Genomic DNA, 25,187 nt, shown 5'->3' with positions numbered 1-25,187 from the left:
AGACGAGGCCATGGCCCCCGGGGATATCTCTCCCCGGGATGACCTTAAACAGTTTCAGGAGCTGTTTTAAAGGGTGGCTTTTGCGCATGACATTTAAACGGCAGAGGTGCAGGAGAAACATCACAAATTCCTGAAAAATCTGAGACCCCCGGCTTCATCCAAAATTGCTATTCCGCTGGACGAAGCCATTCTGGAGTCAGCCATTACTATATGGCAGACTCCAGCCTCTGTTCCGCCTACGAATGGGAGAGCGGATAAGAAATACTTCGTCCCGGCAGAGGGCATGTAGTTCCTCTTCAGTCACCCACAACCAAATTCTTTGGTGGTCAGGTCGTCCCAGCAGAGGTCAAAGGCTTCTCAGTACAAATCGGGGGATCAGACAAAGATGCTACGAAGCTAGAGCTGTTTGGCAGGAAGGTATATTCCTCTCCTATCCTGCGATTGAGAATGGCAAATTATGGGCACACCTAGCAAACCATAATTTTGATAATTACTCCGGGCTTACTCCCCTCATGGATTCACTCCCGGAAGACAAAAAGCTGGTGTTAAAGGCGATTGTTCAAGAGGGCTACGCAGCATCACAGACGGAAGTTCAGATTGCCCTGGACGTGGCGGACACGGCAGCATGCTCAACGGCTACAGCAGTGGTCATGCATAGAGAATCCTGGCCCTAGACGTCGGGTATCTCGAGGGACCTACAAGCGAAGATCGTGGACCTTCCGTTTGATACACAAAAGCTGTTTTGCAGACTCAACCGACTCGGTCCCTCACTCCAGTAAGGACTCGAGAGCTACACTTAGAAGCTCGGGCATTTATACTTCCCCATACAGGAGGGAAAAATTTTATCCTCAACAAAGACGCTATGCTTACAACCTCAGCGTGCTCAATATCAACGGGGCTACGGCCACGGGCGCTATCAATAGCGGCAACAGTACAGAACCCCTAGGCGACGTTCTCAACAAAGCCGTACGCCCTCGGGTCAGGCCTCAAAGGCAACAAGTTTGATGGGTATGTCGGGGGCTGCACTATCAATACCCTCGCTCAATGCCACTCTCATCTCATGTTCCATCATCGCCTCAGACCGTTCCACTCCCAATGGCAAAAGATCACCACAGACATATGGGTGCTGGAGATCATAGCCACAGTTGCACGATCTCCTCCCAGTCACTTCCACCGACGAAGCCTCCCACCAGGCCTCACCTCAGGGGCGCTGCCACGAGGCGAGGCTCAAGCAGAAGGTGACTCATCTTATGTTCACAAGTGCGGTGGAAAGAGTGCCGGAATAATTCCAGGGGAAGGTTTTTATTCACGCTACTTCCTATCAGAGAAGAAAACGGGACACCGGAGGCCCATCTTAGATCTTCGGGGCCTCAACCGTTACTTGCGCAAGCAACGGTTTTGGATGATCACAGTTGCCTTGATACTCATGGCACTGGACGATGGAGACTGGGTTGCAGCACTGGACTGACGAGATGCTTACTTTCATATAACAATCCACCCGGCACACAGACGCTTCCTCTGCTTCACGGTCAGCCAGGAGTGCTTCCAGCACAGAGTTCTTCCGTTTGGCCTCTCCTCGGCCCCCAGAGTCTTCACCGAAACCTTGGCAGTGGTGTCAGCCTACCTGCACGGACAGGGGGTGTTTATTTTTCCCATATCTGGGCAACTGCCTGCTAAAAGGGACCTCGAAGGCAGAGGTCTCACGCATGATACGCGTCACAGCAGACACGTTTCTTCGCTGGGCCTAGTCATCAACCTCGTAAAGTCAAAGTCCGAACCCACACAACATATAGAGTTCATAGGGGCACGCATAAACTCTATCACAGCAAGGGTGTACCTACCCGATGCCCACTTCCATGCAATCAGTTCGCTGGTGCAAGTCATTACATACAGCCCCACGGTGCCGATCTCACCATGCCTACAGCTGCTGGGCCATATGGCGGCAGCGACGTTTGTGGTACAGAATGCCAGGTTGCACATGTCAAGCCTGTAGCATTGGCTGGCGAGCGTTTACAAACCGGCATCCCACACTGTCCACAGGGTGGTGTCGCCCACAACAGAGGTGCGCAGATCCCTGGCGTGGTGGGAAAACCCTGAGAATCTGCTAGTGGGGGTGCCTTTTCACCAACCACAAATTTCTATTTTTCTTACTACCGGCGCCTCCCACATGGGATGGGGAGCGCACATCGGCGACAAGGTAACGCAAGGGCTATGGTCCCCTGCGGAACAGCCACTGCACATATCCATACTGGAGCTCAGAGCAGTGTTCAACGCCTGCAAACATTTTCGGGATTACCTGCATGGCAAAGTAGTCGGGATTCAATACCGACAATACCTCCACTATGGTCTACATCAATCGATAAGGAGGAGCACGATCCCGTGCCCTATGTGCGGAAGCACTCCAATTGTGGAATCGGTGCATTGCCAACAACATAACGTTGAAAGCCTCGTACTTGCCGGGCGCGCACAACGTGAATGCAGACCAGCTGAGCAGGCGCTTCGCAATCACGCACAAATGGCAGATCCGCTCCGATCTGCTACAGCACATTTTTCGTACATGGGGGTTTCCCCAGATCGATCTGTTTGCCACCCAGTACAAAAAAAAAAAAAAAAGTGTCCCCAGCACTGCTCCAGAGCAGGAGTGGGGCGGGGGTCCCTGGGGGACGCATTCATGTTTTTCATGGAAGGGCTCCCTACTTTACGCGTTTCCCCCGCAGTGCTTATCCGCAAGGTCTTGCACAAAGCCAGAAGGGAGAGAGTTTGCACGATACTCATAGTCCCGCTTGGGATCGGCAGCAATGGTTTCCCTTGCTTCTGTGCATGTCGGACCGCCCACCGCTCCCTCTACTGGTGGCGCCGGACTTACTCCCATGGGCTCAAGGGTCTATAGTGCACCCGCACCCTTAAGGTCTGCACCTACAAGCATGGCTAATCCATCGCTCAGCTCCTTAAAGAGCACGTGTACGGAGGGAGCACAAGTAGTCATGGAATGTAGCCGAAGGACCTCCACCAGGCGGACTTACAAGCACAAATGGACTCGTTTCACAGCCTGGTGTTCTGCCAAGCAGTTAGCTCCCCTTGACATTCCTATACCTGTAATATTAGAATACTTATTGGACCTCAAGAGAGGCGGGCTTTCTCTATCCTCGCTAAAGGTCCACCTCGCCGCTATATCAGCCTTTTCGGCATACAGAGGAAGGGCCCGTGGTATTCGCCCATCCTATTGTTACCAGGTTCTTGAAGGGGCTGGTAAACCTGTACCCCCCTTGGAAACTGCTTCCACCATCGTGGAATTTGGGCTTGGTGCTCAGTACGCTATCGGGTCCACCTTTTGAACCATTAGCCACAGTTCCCATACGCCTCCTTACGATAAAAACAACCTTCCTCCTTGCAACTATGTCAGCCAGCAGGGTCAGTGAGCTCGCGGCAGTGATGGCAACGCCGCACTGCACAGTATTCTCAAAGGAGGCGGGAACCTTAAGGCTGCACCCAGCCTTTGTGCCAAGAAAAAAGTCTCTCCGGAGTCCAATCTTAACGAGCCAATAGTTTTACCCTCGTTTTACCCGAAGCCTCACAGCTCCGGCAAGGAGGCACGCCTGCATCTCCTAAATGTGAGGAGGGCGTTGGCCTTCTACACAGACAGAACTAAGTCCTTCTGGAAAACGGACAGGCTTCTAGTCTCTCTCGCTCCTGGGTCTCTCTTCCCGGAAAATCTCAAAGCACATTGTGCCCTGTATAACAATGTGCTTCGAACTTCGAAAGACTCCTTTGCTGGCCCCACCCAGGGCTCACTCCACCAGGGCAGTGGCGGCGTCAACAGCCTTATTCAAGGGCATCGCGTTAACAGACATCTGTAGAGCGGCGACCTGGTCATCGTATGACACCTTTGCCAAGCGTTATGCCCTGCCTTGGGTATTCTGAGAGGATACCCATCTGTCGACAGCGGTCCTCTCAGGGGCAAGCTGCACATAAACCGATTACCCACCTCCTTACTTGGGTTACTGCTGGGTAGTCATCTATTGTGGAGCACCCACGGGGACCACTCGAAGAAAGAGAAGTTACTCACCTGTAGTAACCATGGTTCTTCGAGATGTGTCCCCGTGGGTGCTCCACCACCCGCCCATCCTCCCCGCTTCGGATCTCTGTCTAGTGTTTTTCAGGAGCATCCGAGGCGGTTGGTCAAGGAACTGGCGGGGACTGGATCGTGCACGTAGCTGGGGGCGTGCAGGGGGGCAGCGCACGCCGGCGCATGTGCGATCCAGGAGAAACTGCTGGAAGATTTCCGATCTGCGGCCCCGGGCGAGCCCGACACCTATTGTGGAGCACCCACAGGGACACATCTCGAAGAACCATCGTTACTACAGGTGAGTAACTTCTCTTTATCCATGAAAGCTCATTATGTAATACATAAATAAATAAATAAATTTGTTAGTCTTCAAAGTGCTGTAGGACTGCTTGTTTTTCTTATTTAGAACTTTGCTTTTCATGCTTTTGCTTTTGCCAATTGGGCAATAAGTTGTCTGAGACAAAGTTTTTAAGCTTTTTCTTGTTCTATCAAGATGGTGACCAGTCCAAAAAGTCTCTCTTTCAACATACTTATGTCTTTATCAGTTTTAACGTTGAAAAGCTAAGCTCCCCCTTGCAGCTGAAACTGGAAGAGTCAAGAGAATTTGAAGAGCAGTGAAAATGTTGGAAAAGCTGTCTGTGAGTCTGTGTTTACAAATAAATGCCAGGACAGATTGAGGTGTATCTGCTCAAATAATTCTTTGACTGAATTGCAGTATCTAGGACTGAAAAGTAATTTACTTCTAAGTTTTGTTTTGGATCCTGAACTCATTCTTCTTTTGCCTCATATATGAGCTGTGGAGTCTATCTCTGAATACATGCTAGTTCTAGTTCAAAGTTCAAATTCATCAGTAAGCTCTTGAGCATCTACTAGTTTAACGTAAATGGTATCATGAGCAAATACTAGTATCTTTTCAAACTTTTTATGATTCCTGCATTCCTCCAGAAACTTCTTACTGTCTTGCAGCTGTTGTATAGCAGAATGCATGTCAAAGTCTTTTGCCTGAAGTTTCTTACTAGTAAGGTTAATCTCAAACAAGATACACAATACCACAAAATGAGTGAAACTACAATTTTGAACTTGTAAAGGCCATTTGCAAGAACTTCTGCATCTGCATGCACCACTTTGCCAGCTGAGCTTATTAGAGTAGCATCATCAGAAACTTCAGTTAGTGCATCATAGATATTTTCAAGCTCTTGTTGAAGAGGCTTCAAGGCATCAACTTGACTCTCCCATCTTCTTTGACTTAATGGTTTCAGAGCTAGAGAATACATAAGGGCATGAAGAACTTCCCAATGAAATGTTGAACTGGAAAAAATCCACATATGCATTGCACCAGGTCAAAGAAACTGTTTACCTCCGAGCAACATCTGGCAGCATCATTGACAGCAAAATTCAGGGACTATGTACTTCAAGGAACAAAAAAAAGCCTATTATTCCTTTTTGTACACCATTGTCTTTACCCTTCATCTTACTCCCAGTGTCATAGCCTTGGCCATGTAAGTTGTTCATTAGATGAGGATACGCCTTCAAATTCTCATAGAATACATTCAGTCATAAAAACACCAGCTGTCTCCAGAGATATAAATATAAAAAATGTTCCTTTATGATCACTTCAGCATTATCCTCAACTACAGATTTTGATGTATCTGCAAAGTGAATGATCACTGTCATCTACTCGCTATGATTCTCATCTGGTGCACAGTCCAGAATTACTGAAAACTGTTTTGCAATATGGGCAGTTTCTAACATTTCCTCTTGAATAGCTTTTGCTAGAGTTAACTCAACTTATTCTGCAGAGTTTTCCAAGGTAATGAACATGAGTTTCATGGTCATTTATTTTATAAGATGCTCCTTTATGACTGGATCAAAGCAAGCGTGGTATTCAATAAATTTTAAGACATTCCCATTACCTACACTCAGTGTTCTCTCTAGAATGAGTACTTGGGCAGCTGCCAATGAGAGATTCAAATGCCACTCAGCTAGTTAGCAGAGTGCCTATAGCACCCACAGCTGGCAGCATGTGTTTCTAATGGTAGTGCACACACCTTTATGCACATGACAAAATTTATTCAACACACGGATGGAAGAAATTAAAGGAAACACTTCTTCCACTGTATAATTTTTCATTTGTGCTGTGGAATGGCAGGTTTTGCCTACTGAGAACTCTCACTAAAGCCACCAGATGCACCATTATTTGGCTTCAGTATTCTTCTTCTTGCTTGATTACATGTACATTTTCTTCATCAATAGTTGTCTGGGTTTTTTTTTTTTCATTCATAGTTTAAGTTCTTTCCAATTTTGTAATTGTTCCAAATGTTCAGGACTTTTTTCATGAGAAGACAGATGTTTTTCCAATTCTTTGAACCGTTTTTAGTAAATGAGCTACCAATTTCAGAATTGCAAAACATTTCGCAACAGAAGCCAAATACTGAGGCCACGTCTACACGGCCTGGATCATCAGCTCCGCTGCCAGCAGAGCTATGCTAAGCAGGTTTCTGGAAACTACAAATGGCTTTCCATTTGCCTACTCACATGGCTAATTAGCATAGCTGCATGGGATTTCGTTCTCGGCAGAGGGGTCTGCCACCAGGAAAGAGACCATGTAGATGTGCCTCTGCTGGCTAAACCCCCTTCTGTCACTAGTCCGTTTTGCGTGAATTTTGTCGTTTTGGAAGTAAGGGAACTTCAAAGTTGTGTGGGTACTTTGAAGTGCCCACAGTTACACGGCTTGCCAGCGCTTCAAAGTTCACACCTTCAAAGTTCATGCGGCAAGAATTATGCTAATGAGGCACTGCATGTGCAGCACAGCACCTCATTGCTATTCACCGATCGGGCTCGTTTACAAGCCCCCTTTCAAGGAGGGGGCTTGCGTAGACAAGCCTTAACAGTAATAGTGTACAATACACACATAATCTTAATCTTACAAGTTTTTGCGATTCTCCTTTTACATTCTTGTTTAAACCTTTTACCAACATAATACAAATTCTTTGTGGGCACAGCATCTTGGTATCATGACTTGTAATGCTGCAGAACAGCTGATGTGGGTTGCTGACTGGCCTTCACTAAGCAGTGAGCAACACTGATTGAACTGTATGACCGACCAGCACTGGGCACTGAGAATGACTGAACAGCCAGACCCTGTCCCTTCACACAGCAAACCTGGAAGTGACTCTTTTGAAGCTATGTCATGACACATTTTAATTGTATTTACCTATGCAGCCATGCTCCACAATGTGAAATAAATAATATAACTCAACTTCTGACATGGCAATGCTGCACTGTTTTACAAGTACAATATTTGATGCTTTTGGTTATAAGAGATAATGTATTAATATATTTTTAAATAGAGAATAAAAACACTTCCATCTAATTTGTCACCCCTTAAAGCCTTGCACCCTTGGTGACAGCTTATTTTTCTTATATAGGTGGGTCAGTCCCGGAAAGAAAATGTGCATCTCTTAATCAGGATGCAGCACAATTGATTGTTTTTTTTCTTTAGTTACTCACTAGAAGGAAATTTGGAGAAGCTGGTCGTAATTGCACACATGCATAGTATAAGAATAATACTGTCATATCAACATGAAGATTAAGCTATAGCTGTAAGTTATATTATCAAAAGCATTGTTCTTAAATTCCAACCTCTTTCCATACTAGGACTAGACCAAAATAACTTAACAGGCCCATGAGTGTTTTTGAAATAACTGAAAACTGCTGTATACGTCAAAATAAGGAAATCTGAGTTTGTTGGGGTCTGTACAAGTTGCATGGAATGCTCCTGTATGCTTCTGGCTTTTATGCCAATTCCTTCTGTGGCATTGGACAAGTTATGTAAAGGGATACCATCAATTTGCAAACCGCATATCTGTCTGCAGTTTTGTCTTTTATTGTTACAAATAAGAGCTAAGATAAATATACTGGAAAGACACTGGAGAAAAAAAATACTTTGCTGTTTCCTCATTTTGACCTAATACACGTGAGAGCCTGTTCTATCTAGCCAGTTACCCTGCTTCTCTTTTGTAGACGGATAGTCAGTTTGGGTGGGTCTTTCACACAGTAGTAAGAGAGAGAAAAAATATTTTTGAAATACATAACTTTTGAAAGAGGTGATGATGAAAATATCAAAATTTGCAGGAGGGCTCAGGGCAAGCATAGGAGCCAAAATAATTGACTTTTAACTGTTCTTTTGCAGTTGATGAGGTTGGAAGTGAATAGTGTCACCTTCATTATGTTGCATCTCGTGTTTCCCATTTGTTCCAATGAGGATAATAAGAGTTACCTCACAAGAGTTGTCGGTATTATTAACAAGTTAATAATTTTACAGAACTTTTTAAGATGTAAAAGAGAATATACTATTTGGGTGCATCTACACTAGGAACTAACTTTGAAGTTAACTCTTCAAAGTAGCCTGCAGAGAGTCTACACGTTTTTCCCTGACTTTTAAGTCCGTATTCCATTCACAGGAATGCAGTAATGCCCTCCTTCGAAGTTTAACTTTGAAGTAGGTTGTCTTTAGATGCTCAACTTCGAAGTCTGCTACTTCAAAGTCGTACTTCGAAGTAAGCAACTTTGAAGTTATTTTTGTAGTGTAGACGTGGCCTTTGTATACTGTATTAATAATGGTAATTATGTGACTTCTGAAAAACACTGTACTGCGTTATGGAACTATTATTGTCGGTTAACTATAATTTTGGCACTGAACGTTCTAGTTTTAATGCTTACTTTATACTGAACACTTCTGTTAATAGAAAGGTATATTGGATCCCATTGGTAGGAGATTGTTTGATGCTTTTTGTTATAAACAACAAGGAATAGTTCAGTCTGATTGGTCTCTTTGGGTGGATAATGGGAGCAGGATGAAGCATTTTTGGCCAATCAGTGTCTAACCTTGGGTGCTTGTGCAGTTGGGAGCAGAAAGGAAGGTACTACCACTACTACAATAGAATTCATAATTCTATGTTGTTTATGTTGTGGTAGCACTTAGAGACCCCAGCTATAGACTAGAGTCTCCTGTACTGGACTCTGTACAAATACATAATAAAAAAAGAATGTCTGACTGTTGCCGTAAACTATTCTTTCATCCCCAAGGGCTCTGAAATATTGTCCAAAGCGTACACAGAAATCACACCTCCCATCACTGAGGGGCAGCACTTTCTGAAGCTTAACCCAGTACCATTTTCAGTAGCACATGAGAATGTTGTATCCATTTGTAACAGATGGACATTCAGAAAATGTGATATTTGGAATTCAGCAGGAAGTGTTGTGTAATTGATAGCCACTACAGGTGTCTGTCATGTAGCAGTTGGTGTGCTCTTCTTCAGATCAAATAGTTGTTTAAAAGTGTTTTTGATAGGAAAGGTGCTGTGGAGGTCCTATAATTTATAGTACTGCATCTTAGTGCATAAACATGATATTGGCTTGTTCCTTTAACAAGTGACGGGGAGTTGGTAACCAAAATATGCTTCCAAAGCCAAATATGCACCAGAGACCTCTACAATGCTTCCCACCCACCTCCCCATGTTGTGACCATACCTGGAGCCTCCCTCCTGTGTCCCTGCCTGTAGCCTCCCTCACACCTCTTCACATGGCCCTGTTACTCCTCAGCAGCCCTGTGTAGCCCACTCTGCCTCCCAGCCTGACTCCAAGAAGGCTGTTGTGACTTTCACTTGGGTTGGGAGAGACACCAGCCACCAGCCTGCTAGTTTGCTGCTACCCGCCAAACCAGTCAGACCGAGCCAGCTCAGGCTCTTTTGGTGCTGGAGTGGCCTCTTGTGGGTAAAAGTTGGGAATGCAACACCATTTCTGTGGAAAAGCAAATTCTGCCTCCCTCAAACCATAATTTTGTGCATGCTGCAAACATCACTTAAGTGGAAGGGGCAGACCAAGAGACAAGCACTGTGAGGCATCTTGGCTGTCGGTGGGACAAATCAGGAAGTTCCCTCCCAAGAACTCTCGAGAGGAGGGGCCAGCAACAGCCCAAAATACTGCAATTCACAATTGCTAAAAAACCCTGTGGCTAACAGCTAAAAATGATCCAGTTGAGCTCGAAATATCACATACTTAGCAGACAGTGCCCTTGAAACATCAGCGCCTATAGGCATGTGCCTACTGTGCTTAATTGAAAAGCTGACCCTATCTGTTGCTGGGGGAGAATTTACTTGAATGAACAGTTATTGTTCTTGAGTGGGCAAGGGTGTCATTTGCAATGGCGCAGATTGCCCTTCAAGTTTGGTTTGCCATCCCACAAGTTTCATAGGTTTGGATATGCAATTTGTTGCACACCTGAGATTTTGCAGGCTGTAGCTACATCACATATAATGTTCTGCATGCCTCTGGGTGGAGCCAAAGAGAAAATGCAACAAAATCACTGATGGGTACTGACCATGTGTGTTTGATGTTTATGTAAATACATGCCCTTTCTAAATCCCTGCTTGTGGTTTAGTTGCAAACTGGGTCAGGGTCACATTTAAAACCTCATACACTGGTTAAACTGTCTTGTCAGTGGAAATTTTGTTTTGTAACAAATTTACCCTTAGATTCATACAGCATGTTAATGTTGTTCTGCTTTTTCATGTTTCTAATTGTTCCTGGTATCCTCAGGATTTCTTTTAGCATTTAAGTCCATCACCACCAGAACCTTTGAGGAAGCATCCTGGGCCAAGCACCTTTGTTGAAGCTGGAAGAGCTACAATGTATCTACCACCCCAAGCCTGCTACATTGCGCTCTAGGAGGAATTCATCCTCATAGAGCATCTCCCCCTTGCCACCCCCCCCCCCCAATTAATGTTGCCTGCTTTAGGGGCCTTTTGAGTTACAACACCTCTGTCAGACAGGTCTTTACCTGGCTGCAGCCTCTCAAACTGGACATTTTATCATCTAATGCCGTAGGGTCTGTGCTAGTTGCCCCTGGCTGAGACACTTCAGTGAACCTGGTGCAGTGTATTTCAGGCTCTCTTATTGGATAGCTGTACAGCTGCTTTCATAGAATACTAATCTCTATCTCACAAGTTGTCTTAGCTCCACTTTAGCCAATTCAGTGCTGAACTGGGGGCTAAGTTTGGGGAAATGCCATATACAAAATGGTCACTAAGAGGCTTTTCTCTCTGCTTTCAGAAACATTGGACAATGGACCCAATAAGTGTGAAAGGTGAGTGAGGAGCTATCTTTGCCATTTGAATTTTTCTGTGCAATTTGTACCCTGGTCACATGTCCTGGTAGAGATGTACTCTGTACATGTAAATGTTTGTTGTTGCTTGAATCTAGCGCAGCTAACAGAAAAGGAACAAACAAAGATGAAACGTACTGGAAGGAGATCAATGCAGCGATGGCCCTAACAAACCTTGCCCAAGGAAAGGATAAACTGCAGGGAACTACCAGCTGCATCATTCAAAAGTCATCACATATATCAGAAATAAAGACTGTTAAAGTACCAGTAGTTCAGCAGTTTTGAGAAATTGCTATTTTTTGGTCAAATGGACATTCCTCACAACATTGGGTTTCAGCAAAATCCAATCCATGGTTATGAAGCAAATACTGAAAAAAAGGTCCTTTATACATTGTGGTCAGTTTCAAAATTAAAATGCACTCTCAGATCCAGACTTTTTCAACATATTAAATAAAATGTTCAATTGCTTCTATAAAAGGCATGTAAATTATAAAAAAGTCCATTTTTATCAAAATATTAACTTATTTTATGTTAATCAAAGTGAGCATAAAATGTCTGCATTGCTTATAACAATAAGTGCCTTGCTTTCAAACAATAAGCTATAACGTGGGCATAGTACAACAGTTATGCCTCAAAACGACAATGCCATTAACCTTAATCTTTTGTATATTATTTCAAGTGAGCCTGTGCAGTCTGGGGCTGAACACATTGCTGGAAACCCTTGAGAGAATTGTTGCATATTTGACTTACACAAACTGATAACTGGTGAATCTTAATAAAAACATTAAATCTTTAAAAAATCCACAGTATTATTAAAAATTGTATACTGTGTTTGGACAAAATGACAATGAGGTGGTTGTTCATGTTTCTTACCTGTACCTGCAGTGTGTTAAAATACCAAAATGACTCAGCTGAAAAGTGCAATACTGTAGAAAACACACACAGGTTGAGAAATACATCAGACATTCAGATTAATATGAATGCACAGCCACACAGACGTTGTGATAATTAGAGCTTTCGAGTGGAGAAGGTTACAACAAGACAGTCTTGTACATTCAATCTGGATTTTATCCTTATCCTTCTAAAGCTTTGCTATTGACTTATTGAAGTAGTTATATACATAAACAAAACCAGTCTCTCCTGGTCCCAAGCTAATGTATAGCACAGTTTGTTATTTGTGTTGGAGCTCAATAACGTTCCACATTGGAAACGTATTACTTTAATATGTCCAAATCCTTTTATTTTGTACATATTGTATCAAATAAGGACAGTTGATTGACAATTCACATTTCAAGGGAAAAGAACACAAAGCAAAACTATATATACTCCAAGTTAAAGCCTGAATTAAAAACATCTGGGATATGAAAGCTTGAAAAATATCAGCATGTATCTTAGGAAGAGTTTAAAGTCAATGCTAAACCATGCATTAAAAATAACATTTTAAGTCTCTAAACTTGACTGCAATTGAGTGATATAATCAGTGTAAAAGCAGAAATTTGTGTTTGGTGTACAAGGTTTTCTTGACTCATACAACAATATCCTAACCAGCGCTTGAATAAACAGTGGTGAAGCCAAATATAATTTGTACTGAATCGGTTACAGAAAACTGGAAAAGAGCTGATTGTTCTTGGGGTTTGGATTTTTTTCCCTGTGGGTAACCTATCAGTTGTTATTTCTAGCGCTTTGCTCCTGCTCCCATTGACAGTGACAAGAAAACGCTCATATACTTCAGTAGAAGCGGGATTGGGCCAAAAATGAAAATTCCCTGCATGTGTAGTCTGTTCCAGTTGCACTAAAATGTCAAGATATATAACAAAGATCATCCTTTTTGTGACTTCTGTGACACTTCCTGATGTAACATAATATTATGTTGGGTTTGTTAAGGGTACAATGAAATGATTAATATGGAAATATTTTGTACATATATATATTTTTACTTTGTTTTCTAAATTACTGATGTGCATTGACATAAAGTGCCAAGCAGGAAACATGTCACGACTGTATGAACAGTTGAAGTATACCTCCTATTGACTTGCATCATTATGTGTCTAGAATGCCATGACAATAATTTTTGATACCTAACTTACTGGATTTTTGTCATAATAATGTGAGTTTTTAACTAAGAACAGAAATTAAATACTTCACCCTTGTTCATACTATTATAAATTATTCTGGTATTAAATATTTGTGACAATAAATTGATTGTCTTGTCAAACTATTCTGTTAAATATATTCTCAGTGTTTTTATTCGAGTAAATGACAATAATATTTGTGTCTGTGTTAGAAATAAAAAGGACTTTCAGTGACTTCTCTGGGATAAACTGAGGAGGACAAGCCATTTTACAAACATATTTGTCTTTTTGTATCATCAAAGCACAGAGAACAGCCTGCAAAACATATCAAGTATGTTTTGCAATTAACAGATATTTGCATAATTTCTCATTACAATTTTCTTTAATTTATTTTTGTTGCTGCTTTATCGTTTTCTAAAAACATAAATGCTCGTAGTTTGTGTGTGTGTGTTTTTAAATAACAAGGATCATGATCAAAGCTGAGCCAACAGCTAATGAAGTCTCAATAATTATTTATAATGTAGGAAAAACAAATATTATTAGTATTGCTCTTTTTGTTTCAACATATGTAACCATTTTAATAAAATAAATAACTGCAAACCACATCTTTCTGTTTTTGAAATAAATGGTCATTTCTCTTTCCTTAGTCATCACTTGCATACAATATTCTCTCTGTTTTCCTGTAGTACTATGGGGGTTGTTAGAATGGGGTGCAATAAGTGTTAAGCACAGGGAGAAGGGATACTGTCTGTTAGTACCCCTTTTGCTGAATGAGAGAATGTAGCAGCTCAGTGCATCCCAGGTGACTGTGGCTGCTTAGCAAGGTCATGGCTGCTGACTAATCCTCCTGGCGTAGTGTGCTGGGCTCTGGAAAGGAGAGTACAAAGAATCCTATTTCAGAGTCTCACGTGGGAGTTTCCTCTGAACAGTCTCATACTGATGGCTCTGAGGCCTACAGTTCTTATGTTCTGACAGATGCTGCACTTTATTCTCCAAAGCTGGTACAGGAAGGCGATTCAAACCTCTGTGTGTCTATGAAAATAACTGTGCCCAGTAGAGGTGTCCCCCAGTGTGAGGGTAAGTACCTAGCACTGAGTCTGACCGGGGTCCAGTTTGTGAAGGTTGTAACAGAGATGTACTGAGCAAACACGTCTTTGGTCATGGTGACAAGATACCCTTCCCAGCCAGTGCTGCCACTATTTTGGGCTGCCCTGGGTGTGTATGAGTCACATAGCAAAGGGAAGTTTGTGGCTGCCTTTTGCTTTTTATCGCCTGCATCTAGGCCAGCTTCCTGTGACATAAACCGTGAGCGAGTGTGTCCTGATGCCGTTCTGTGCCACAGTCATGCACTGACATGAAGGATGCAGTCTTGACTTGCACAGGTTAATATCAGGAAGATTGATTGTAGCCTGAGAGACACCGACTGCTCCTAGTGCCCTCTGGCATTTAGAGTTTTATGGTCAGGTCAGAGTTCATGTAGTGGTGGGAGGGAGCTATTAGGTGTGGTTCACAGGCCTGCACTGCACTGCAGCATTGCCTTGCTTTTGCATATTATAACAGGAATGTAGCCTAGAGATGGGGTCATGCTACCAACATTTGATCCAGATTTTGAGCATGCCAAAGTTTAAACATGCTGCTCCAGGATATGAGAGATTGCAAAATTTAGATCCTGGTCCAGTGTCCCTCAAAATCCCTCAAAATGTTGGGTTTCATATCTGATTTTGGCCCCATCTCTAAACCCACCTTGGTTAATAAAGAAGGAGTAGCTGGACTGAAGTGGAAAAGAGACATGAATGCCTCATGCTACAGAAAGGTCGCCAAATGTTCCTGTTATATCAGCTTGGGCAATTGGCAATGGAAGTGATTATTGGCAACAGAATTTAGACCTTGCTCATGGCTCATTTAACTCACATAACTGACTTTTTAGAGGGAACTGAGGTGTGTATTCTTGATGTTCTTTTTACATTTGTGTAGCGGATCCCTTCTTCAGATTTTGACTTTCCCTTTCAGGCACTTTTGGACTTGCTTCCCCTTCCATCTTTCTTCCTGCTTGAAAAATATCCTGTTACATGCAGGTGGCAACAGGACCCATCATGCCAAAGCTCATTGTATTTTCCTAGGCCCGTATTGATGAAGAACATATGATTTCAGTAGCCTATTGAATGATAAAGTCTCCCATTAACTGATATCTTCATTCTTCCATCCCCCTGATAAGTAATATTTCTCAACATGTGATGGACTCAGGAGTATGGTATAAAGATTGTCTAACCAACAGAATGTACTGTCTATCACTATGCTCTTAACTGTTACTGCTTTTGGCTATCTTAGCTCCCTAAAGGACTGTCAATTTAACCATAACTACGTAAGAACTGCCAAGTCTCATTTTATGAGCTGCTGTTGAGAGTTTAGCTATTTAAGTCTGATGTTAAACAATTTTTATTAGTACTTCATGGCACATGCTTGATTTACAGAGCTGTAAATAACCACAAATTAGGGGCATGTCTTTCCTTTATGGGAACAGCACATTATCTTGAAGGGTGGAAAGATGGTTTGAAGGAGAATACCTTGATTCTATTCCCAGATCTATCACAGCCTTCCAGTGAGAATTTTAGGAAGTCCAATGTAGCCTTCATTCCAGCGGAGGCTATGGAGTATACCCCAGGGGAGGGGAGCACTCTGGTATGGATGCTCTTAAAACAGGAGTTTTCAAAGCTATAGTCACTGGTCTCGATGTTCCAAAAATGTGGCTCTTGCTTTGGCTATCCACACTGCCCAGGTGCTCTGAATCTGGGTGACAGAATGCCACCATCACATCGAATGGTTATGCAGTGGAGGGTCATAGGTCCTACTGGTCCCATGAGCACAAAATGCAAAAGTGTTCCTCATCCCCTGGTATCCCAGCCGGTAGCCAACAAGGGACTATGCAGGGAGCAGTCAGTAACAAAAAAAACCAACACAGAACTTAGAAACATAGACGACATCAGAAATGCACGTCATAGGCGGGCATGAATGGAAAATGCCCATCAGTAACAGTATGGCTGCTTAGAACACCTGCTGGAGAGGTAGCGTGTCTATGAGACATGGGGCAATGCTTGCCTATTCTCCCACAAAGGGAGGGGATGCTGTAAATACTGTAGCTTCTCTTGTATTATTGCCCCATGATTCCCTGCTTCACTTTTTTCCTGTTCAGCAGATTCATTTAAGGTTAGTGATTCATTTAAGTCTGCCCCAGCAGGCCAGAGTAGTCCATGTCTCACAACCGTATTATGCAGCAAAGAACATATCAGGAAAAACCCTATTAACATTTACAGAGGGATATTTCAATGGGGTACAAGTCTGATGCCAGTGGCGTGTTGTCATTTTGACTAGGTCATGTGATCTCACTATGGCCACTTAGATGGAGTGGGGAACACAGAACATTTTTTTGGTTGACCCTGTTGGGAATTCACTGGGGGAGGGTGGGGCTCAGGAGCCATGTGCTCAAGGAAAATTCAGTCTCCTGAGGGAAGGAGGGAGCTAATGTATCTGACAGAATGACTCTTCCATCAGTGTGTTCTTGTGGGGCTCTGCATGGTGTGTATAGTATTTGCTTGCTCATTTGGGAAGAACATAGACTTGCTGGCTCAACTCTCAAATGAGACAGGGACAGATTATGACATTCTGAGGCCCTAAACTGTGACAAGTGTAAGAGGTCCCATAAAAAAAAATGAATGTATTATTGTCTCAAAAAAGACAATGAATTTATACATACAAAAGCTTTATTTTTGCATATATAGAAAAGCAAAATTGTAAAAATAGAGTAATCTAACTAAAACACATCTTCCAATATTCTTGTTTACATTATTAAATAGTTACTTTTGTCTGTGATGTAATTAGTAAATATGAAAATATTATATCTACAGCACCACAAAAGCAGTTACATTGACACAGACCAACTTACTTAACGGAAGCAGTACAACTTGCAATAGGTCTGATTGCTCATCAATTTAATTTTAACACAAATTTAAAACATTTTGGCTGTGGCCACACTAGCCCCTCCTTTCGGAAGGGCTATGGTAATGTGGCACTCTGGAATATGCTAATGAGGCACTGCCATGAATATGCTGTGCCTCATTCACATAATGGCAGCCTCACAGGCTTCTAAACTGCTGGTTTCTAAACAAACACTGTCTGTGTAGCCGTGGGCCTTTTGAAATGGCCCCCTGATTTCAAAAGCCCCTTATTCCCATCTGGTTTTGGGAAGAAGGGGCTTTCGAAATCAGGGTCCTTTCGAAAGGCCCCCTGGCTACACAGGCGGAGTGCGTTTTTGAAACCAGCAGTTTAGAAGCATTTGCTGCTGCTGTTATGCTAATGATGTGCTGCATATTCATGGAGGTGCTTCATTTGCATATTCCAAAGTGCCACATTACCATAGCCCTTCCGAAAGGAGGAGCTAGTGTGGCCACAGCCTTTGTGCCATGATTTTTGGAGAACAAAGTTATTGGTGACATCCTCAAATGATAATCTATGGCCATACTAGTCCCTTGTTTTGGAAGGGCTATGTTAATGGGGATTCAAATTCACGGCAGCACCTCATTATCATATTCCAAAGTGCCAGTTTACCATAGCCCTTCTGAAAGGAGGGGCTAATGTGGCCATGGCCTATGGCATTTGTCACTCTCAGTGCACAGAATGCTTAGGGCAGAGCTTTTCTTGCCAAACTGCTGTCCACGGTTCATTCTTGATATACTTCAGCTAAGAAAAAGACCTTCTCCTGAGCAGTTTGTTACCATTAGACTGAAAAGTAGCTGTAAAATTGTTTCTATATTAGGGCAGGCTAACTGATTGGTATCTCGGATGTTGACTTCCTAAAGGTCCTAATGGTTTAAATGTATACATCAGCATAATTTTCCTGGATATGGGCATGGGAGTGCTTTATTCTTCTTCAAATGCTTGTTCATCTCAACTCCAATCAGGTGTGCATGCACTGCATGCCCGATCGCTGGAAGATTTTTCCTCTAACAGTATCCCTAGGTACTCTGGGCACTCCACACAATCATGCCTTCATGGTGTCCAATACAGAGTCCTGCCAGTCCTCTGCCCACCCCCATTTCCTTCTTACTGCTTGGGGCAGCTAATACAATACCCCATTGTTTTTGCCTTGTAAAGCATGTGTGTCGCAGTATTGTTGTGTGAATATAATTAGATTAAGTAGCAGAACAGTTTTCAGTTTGCCTAGATAGATTTTTCATGTTTGCTGTGGGGGTGTCCCCAACATTTCCTGGGAATTGTGTATGCTTTGGTCCCTGGGCTTTAAGCCATGTTTGTACTGTGGCAGGTTTATGCCTAGAAGTGACCTGCACACTTTGTGCTTGAAGTGTCTTGGTGAGGGTTACTTCAGTGAATGTTGTAAGATATCTAGAGGGTTTTACCCCAGGACCCTCAAAGACAGAGAACAGCGCCTCTGAGTTTTGCTTATGGAGGCAGCACTTTGGCCTCAGTCAGAGGCCAGCATGGCAGACGCAGCTCCAAGCACCTGTTCCTCGGTGCAGTGCTCTGGCATCATTGACTTGAGTCAGTACCAAGGAAGGACTCCTCTAGAGCAGTGGTTTTCAACAGGTATGCAGTAACACACTGGTGTGCCATGAGAACTGTCCAAGTGTGCCTTGCCATGGCTCTTTTCAGAGCCATCATGGAGGGAAATTTATGACCCTATGCCAGCTGGGGCTCAAGCAGCAAGGCCGCCTGAGTCCCAGCTAGCCCAAGGTTGGTCTGTTTCCTCCTGCAGGGGCTTTTTGCAGAGCTGCTATGTGGGGAGATGCCAGTCCTGCAGGAGCTCACTTGCATTGGGAGGCAGCTAAAATGTGGCTCCCTGGCCTGAACGGGCTGGTGGGGAGCCTGCCTCCCTGCTCTGCTGTGGCAAGGGGGGCAGGAGGGAGGATGGGAGCCTCTTGGAGCTGGGAAATGGTTTAATTGCCACATCTCAGTTCCAGTGGGTTGTCAGGGAGAGGAGCCTGATCTTTGGAGCCATCCTTCCCTGACTTGCCCACCTTTTTGCATGCTGGCAGACCCAGGTTTCCCACTAGCCCAATAAGCTGCTATTGACTCTATTTTGCATTTTGCTCTGATCCATTGAATTTCAGTTATTTATCCATTCAATGGTTTAATGAAAATTATACTTTTTAAAATATCCTTACAAATAACAAAATTTATAACATGAAAAGACAAAATTCAGATGCCTGAATTGAATGCTGCATGGGAAACAGCTGGAGGGCTATAGATAGTTAGAAACAGTTCTGCTGGGCAGATTTTGTGTCTGTGTTTGCTGTTGAAGATGGTGTATTCTGTGGCGTATTTGAAACATTAATGCATTTGATACTTGTTGAGGTTGTTGTGTGCACTATTATGTTGCAAAGCTCTGTAGGAAGACTGTAACCATAGTAAATGTAAGCAAAGGTGGAATTTATGAGCAATCGATTCAGCTGAAAAAAAGTGGGTGTGCTGTGGAACTGTTTGGCCGTTGAAGTGTGCCATTTTCAAGGTTGAGAACCACTGCTCTAGAGATACAAAGCACTGGCACAGCTCTGCACACAGGTCATAGTCCTCAGTGCAGCACCGGTCTCACTCCCTGGTGCCCTACAAAATAAGTAAATAAATAAGGCCAAAAGAAGGCATTGCCAGAACAAGTCTAAAGACCAGGCGGCACGCAAGCCCCCATCAGATGCCCAGTCAGTGGGGTTTCCCCAAACTCCTGCCTCAGGAGGACTCCAGTAGATTCTGGACCTCCACTGCTCACTGGTCCCCCCACCATGAGGACCTACAGCTGCCTACTACGCCAGGAGCCTTTGTGGAGGCATTAGACCTTTTAGTGCTTATAGTGCCATCCTCCCCTCCATGGCAAGATAGGTGGCCTGCACTGGTTCCTGACCCAGTATATTCTGTGGTCATGGTGGTGACTATGGTATCAATAAGGTTGTCATCACCTGCACACTGATCCTGGGCACCACTGACCTTGTGTGGGGGAGCCACTCCAGTCCCCTAGTTGGCATCGCTCACTGACAGCAACTGACTTCCATCCAAATGCACAAGGCTGGTCAGTCTTCACCAGTCCTATGGTCAGCCATGTTCTCAAGGGTCTCAGCTGGCTATTTCCACATGTTGCTCAACTGTTCCTCGCCTGGGACCTCAACCTTGACGTCAGCCAGGATATTTTCCTCCCAATATTCTATCCTAAGCTGCACTCACTGAATATCTTCAGAACGTTAGCCTTTTACATGAAGAGAGCAAAGCCGTCCCAAAAGGCTGTGCCGCTATTTGTGGCTGTGGCAGACACAATGAAGGGTCTTCCTGTCTCCTCTCAATAAATGTTGCTGTGACTCGTGTCATGCCTCCATGAGTGCTACAATCTGGCTGGGGGGCTTGCCCATCCTCTCACTGCATACTCCACCAGGGCGCCGGCTTTTTTAGTTGTACTCTTGGTTCAGGTTCCCACTCAGAAAATATGCAGAGTGGCAATGTTGTCCTCCATGCATACTTTCTCTGCACATTATGCAGTTACCCGGCAGGCAAGAGATGATGCCGCTTTGGTAGGGCAGGGCTCCAATCAGTGAACAATTCTGATCCTGACTCCTCAACTTAGACTTGGGTGTCAGCTGATTAAAATTGACATGAACAAGCACTTAAACAACTAAAAATGGTTACTCACCTTCCCATAAGTGTTCTCATTTGATGTGTGTGGTTCATATCCAGTCTAGTACCCAGCTCCCTGCCCTTCCCCACTCTGGGAGCCAGGAAACTGACCACAGCTGGTGTGCTGGTAAGTTTCCCTGCTCCTGCAAGCCCAGGGGAGCCAAGAACCATGCAGCAGCCTGGATCCTGGATCCCTGCCGACTTGTGTGAAATTTGAGTTACGTGAAGGTGCACAGGAGTGCAACCCTCGAATAAGTCTACTGTATTTCACACAAAATTTGTCTCTTGAAGAAAACAATTCACCATCATTCAGTGCATCACTATCATTGACTTTTTTTCTGATTCTTTTCTGTTTTATCTACACGTGCGGTCTAGATCAGGCAGGTTTTATTTTGCTTTTGGTTAATGTGTGAAATAGAAAGTGGTGCACAGTTGTACCCATGTACAGATCAAAAGAAGAAAACACTTAAAAAAGCAAACAAGGAGTGAAGGACCTAGATGCCTGAGCATGCTGGACCATAAACAAAAGATGGCAGCCTTCCAGCTATTCCCAGTCAAGGGGAACGATATACAAGCCATCACTCCTCGGATGAACCTTAAACCCATATCAGTATGAACTTTGCAGGTTTGCTTTAAAACACTGTTGTCTTCAGCCTCATATTTTTCCAATGTCATGTTCCAATTTCATTGGCAGTGAGCTTATTTGTTTATTTGCTAAAGTGATGAGGGCACAGTCAGCATTCTACCAGTAACAGGTGGCCAACAAACGCTGCCTGAGGAGACTTCTAGCAGACTTATTCATGGAAATACTAATTTTACAAATGCAATTATTGTTTTTTTCCTCAGCCTCCTCCCTGTCACTAATAAACAATTAGCGAGCGGTAAGGGTATTTGTGTAATCAACTGGAAATATTTTGTCATTATTTGAATGAAAATATCTATGTTTAGAGAGAATCCTTTTTTCCTTATCACCTTTATTTATCAACCCATTTTGACAACATTTGAAATGGAGTCAGGTTTTTTTTTTTCTTTTTTAGAGGTCTTCTCATATTTCTTTTTTCTGATTGCTGAGCTTGGAGGCAGTAGAATGGTTCTTCAGAAATTGGTTCTTTGATTTTGGCAAGCTGGAGATGTTTGCCAATGAGGGATATTACCCAGTGAAAAAGTTTAGTTAAGTTTTTGGTTCACTATTTAAAAATATAGGTGCCTAAATTTATTCCCCTAAGTGCATAGCTTGACAGCTATAGTAATTTTCCTGCAAAACCTTGGTGAAACCTTGCTGAATTAAGTGTAAGTATCATATCATATTAAAAACAAATAACATTTGTTTGTTACCGTGGTAATATTTGTAAATTGTCCTGGAAATATGAATGATGTAACCCTTGGGAAGTGTTATGCACTGCACAGGACTCTTTTAAGCTGTGATCCAAGACAAAAATTTGTAAGTTGAGTTGTTTTTTGAGGAAATCCTTGGGAGGAGGGAAATGCAAACGCCCGCCTCTAGCCTTGCTCCTTTGAAAGTTCAGCCTTAGAAAGGGACTTTTGGCACCAGTAACCTAGTCCCATGACCCAAAGGGATAACACAGTTACGAGGGTTCTTGTTCTGAGAAAAAAGAGCTATGAACATCTGATAACAGACTGGTCACTAATGGGGTTTGAAGGACCATTAACCAGCCTTAGGCCTGGTTGGAGTTGGGGTGATTGGAGTGAGCTCTCCTAGCTACCCCCGCCTTGCACATGCATTAGAGCTCTCCTGATGGTGCACAGGGCAGGGCAGCAGTGTTTCCTCTAAGATTTTCCATCCTTGGATGGGTGAAATTTTCTTTTAGTCTGGTTAAAACTTCTTATGTGCAACACCAATGTTGAGGTACTACGTGAATGTGCACCACCAGTGCAAACAAAAACCTAGATATAAATATCTGTTGTAAATAGGCCATAGGTGTGGAACAAAATATATTAAAACAGGGGATAACTTATAAAGAACAACACTTACAATAAAAAAGCAGCCCAGTAGCACTTTAAAGAGTAACTAAATTATTTATTAGGTGGTGAACTTTCTAATACATTATTTTGCTAGTCTTTAACGTGCTACTGAGCTGCTCTTTGCTTTGATAAAATATAGACTAACACGGCTATCTCTCTGTCACTATTCAATGCTTACGATGTTTATTTTGTATGAAATCAAGTTTAAAAAATGAACGCTACTGTTGGAGTACCTGTATTATGATCCTTACTAGCCACTCAGGTTAGTGAACCACCAAAATGCTTATTATCCACCCATAACTCAGCTTTAAGATGCTAAACAAATCTATTAGTCACTTAGAAACACTCCAAAAATTATAGGATGGAGTGTGAGAGGCTCAGGGCAGTGGGCTGACGATGTGGGGTGCAGGAGTCTGGGCTGGGGTATATGGTGTGCTCAGGGTATGCGACTGGAGTGTATAGGGGGTGCAAAAGTGAGGGCAGGGTGCTGGTATGTGGAAGAGCAGGAATCAGGGTTGGGGTGAATGAGGAGCTCAGGGATGGGGCTTGCAATATGTGGGAAGCAGGAGGTCGGGTAGGATGCTGGGGATGTAAGGGGTTCAGGAGTAGTAACAGAGAGGTGGCTATGTTAGTCTGTATTAAAACAAACCAGCCGTCATGTAGTATTTTAAAGACTAACATAACCCCACAAAAGCTCATCACCTAATCCATTATTTTGTTAGTATTTAATGTGCTACATGGCTGGTTTTTTGTTCTGTGATAATATGCAACTGTTTTGTCAGTAAATTCATGGTTGGCGCATGCCTGTTAAATGCTTTTAATTACCACTTAATATCTCTTCCATGGAGCCTGTGTTATGCTCATAGTCTGACAAGCCTGAAGGCTTTTCACTTTTAAGTTAACAGAGCCAATGTCGGGAGAAGAGTGATGCGTCTGCAAGCTGCTGTTGTGCGCGCTTCCAGGAGGCTCAGAATAAGGATAGGAAGTGGTAAAACGCTGGATGGGCCACTGGGGGAACAATAGGACTTGGAAGATGCTAATCTCCCAGTTTCCTTCCTGCTTTTTTGTTTTGATAGTATATAGTTTTGTTTTGTCTCTATGCTACTTCCTTCCTGGGGTCCTGTAAACAACCCTGGCTCATGACTGCTTTAACACTATAGCAGTGGTTCTTAACCTTTACTGCAGCCTGCACCCCTTTGGTTGTCAAAATATGTTCTCACACCCCATGTCAAAAATCAAAAATGGAGTTGGGGGGGCGCTATGCACTTTTAAATGTTCTTTCTCAACACAAATAATATTACACTAGACATACAAAAATATGCAAGTACTACCTGGAGATGTTGTAGAGTTTTACTATGGAAGTAAACTGTAACTGACAAGCTAACAGCAGCTAACTGAATTCAAACAAAGCCACTGTGCTGCATCATCATCTGCACATGCATCAAGAAATACCCTGCAACGTGGCAGTACCTGTATTTTGTAGCGAGATAATTTCACTACAATTAATCGTTAAAAAATTATTAAGTAATCGTTAAAAATGTGTAATGTTAATAAATACATAGGTTTGATGAAACAAAGTGGTTGTACTTCTGTGCCTGTTCTTAATTTGTGTTTTCAGTGATTTACCTTCTAAAAAAAATCTGGCATGTCTTGCGCCCCCAGAAAGGGCGTCACCCCCAACCCCCCCAGGCAGTGTGTGCATCCCAGGTTAAGAACCACTGCATTATAGGGTTATATAATCATGTCATCTAGTGCTGGACTTCATCATCTTGGATGAGTGGCATTTTCTGGGGGTGTGTTCCACACTAGGAAACAAAAATTCCCACCATATGTAAATCCTATTTAAGGCAGGATAGTGAGTTAATCTAGAATCGTTCTAGGCTGAATCCCATCCAGGATGACTGCTGGAAAAAATCTAAGAAGCCAAACATGAAGAGAGGTGGGAGAAGAGCTGAGCCCAGGCCAAAAAATGTGTCTGGCCTATGACATAATTGCCTAAAAACATTTTGGGTGCGTCTACACTAGCCAGCTACTTCGAAGTAGTTGGCACAACATCAAAGTAGCACGCGTTGTGTCTACATGCGCTGTGCGCTATTTCGACATTGAAATCGATGTTAGGCGGCGAAATGTCAAAATCGCTTTTCCTATCCGAAGATGGGAATAGCACCCTACTTTGACGTTCAACGTTGAAGTAGAGCGTGTGCAGACAATCTGCATCCTGCTACATCAAAAT

General features: G+C 43.2%; 1 protein-coding gene across 2 annotated transcripts in view; it reads left to right on the top strand.

Moving 5' to 3' along the window:
- MKX (mohawk homeobox) overlaps positions 1 to 13,902 on the top strand; it is a 76,033-nt gene extending 62,131 nt beyond the window's left edge. For both annotated transcript variants that reach the window (XM_074986285.1, XM_074986286.1), the window contains exons 6-7: positions 11,180 to 11,213; positions 11,330 to 13,902. In XM_074986285.1, coding sequence (XP_074842386.1) covers positions 11,180 to 11,213; positions 11,330 to 11,516 — 221 coding nt within the window. In that variant the 3' untranslated portion in view covers positions 11,517 to 13,902. The remainder of the gene's footprint in view (positions 1 to 11,179; positions 11,214 to 11,329) is intronic.
- Positions 13,903 to 25,187: the final 11,285 nt, after the last annotated feature.

The sequence above is a fragment of the Carettochelys insculpta genome, chromosome 2 (genome assembly GCF_033958435.1).
Source record: "Carettochelys insculpta isolate YL-2023 chromosome 2, ASM3395843v1, whole genome shotgun sequence".
NCBI classification, from domain to species: Eukaryota; Metazoa; Chordata; order Testudines; family Carettochelyidae; genus Carettochelys; species Carettochelys insculpta.
This window is presented reverse-complemented; position numbering and strand designations above follow the sequence as displayed.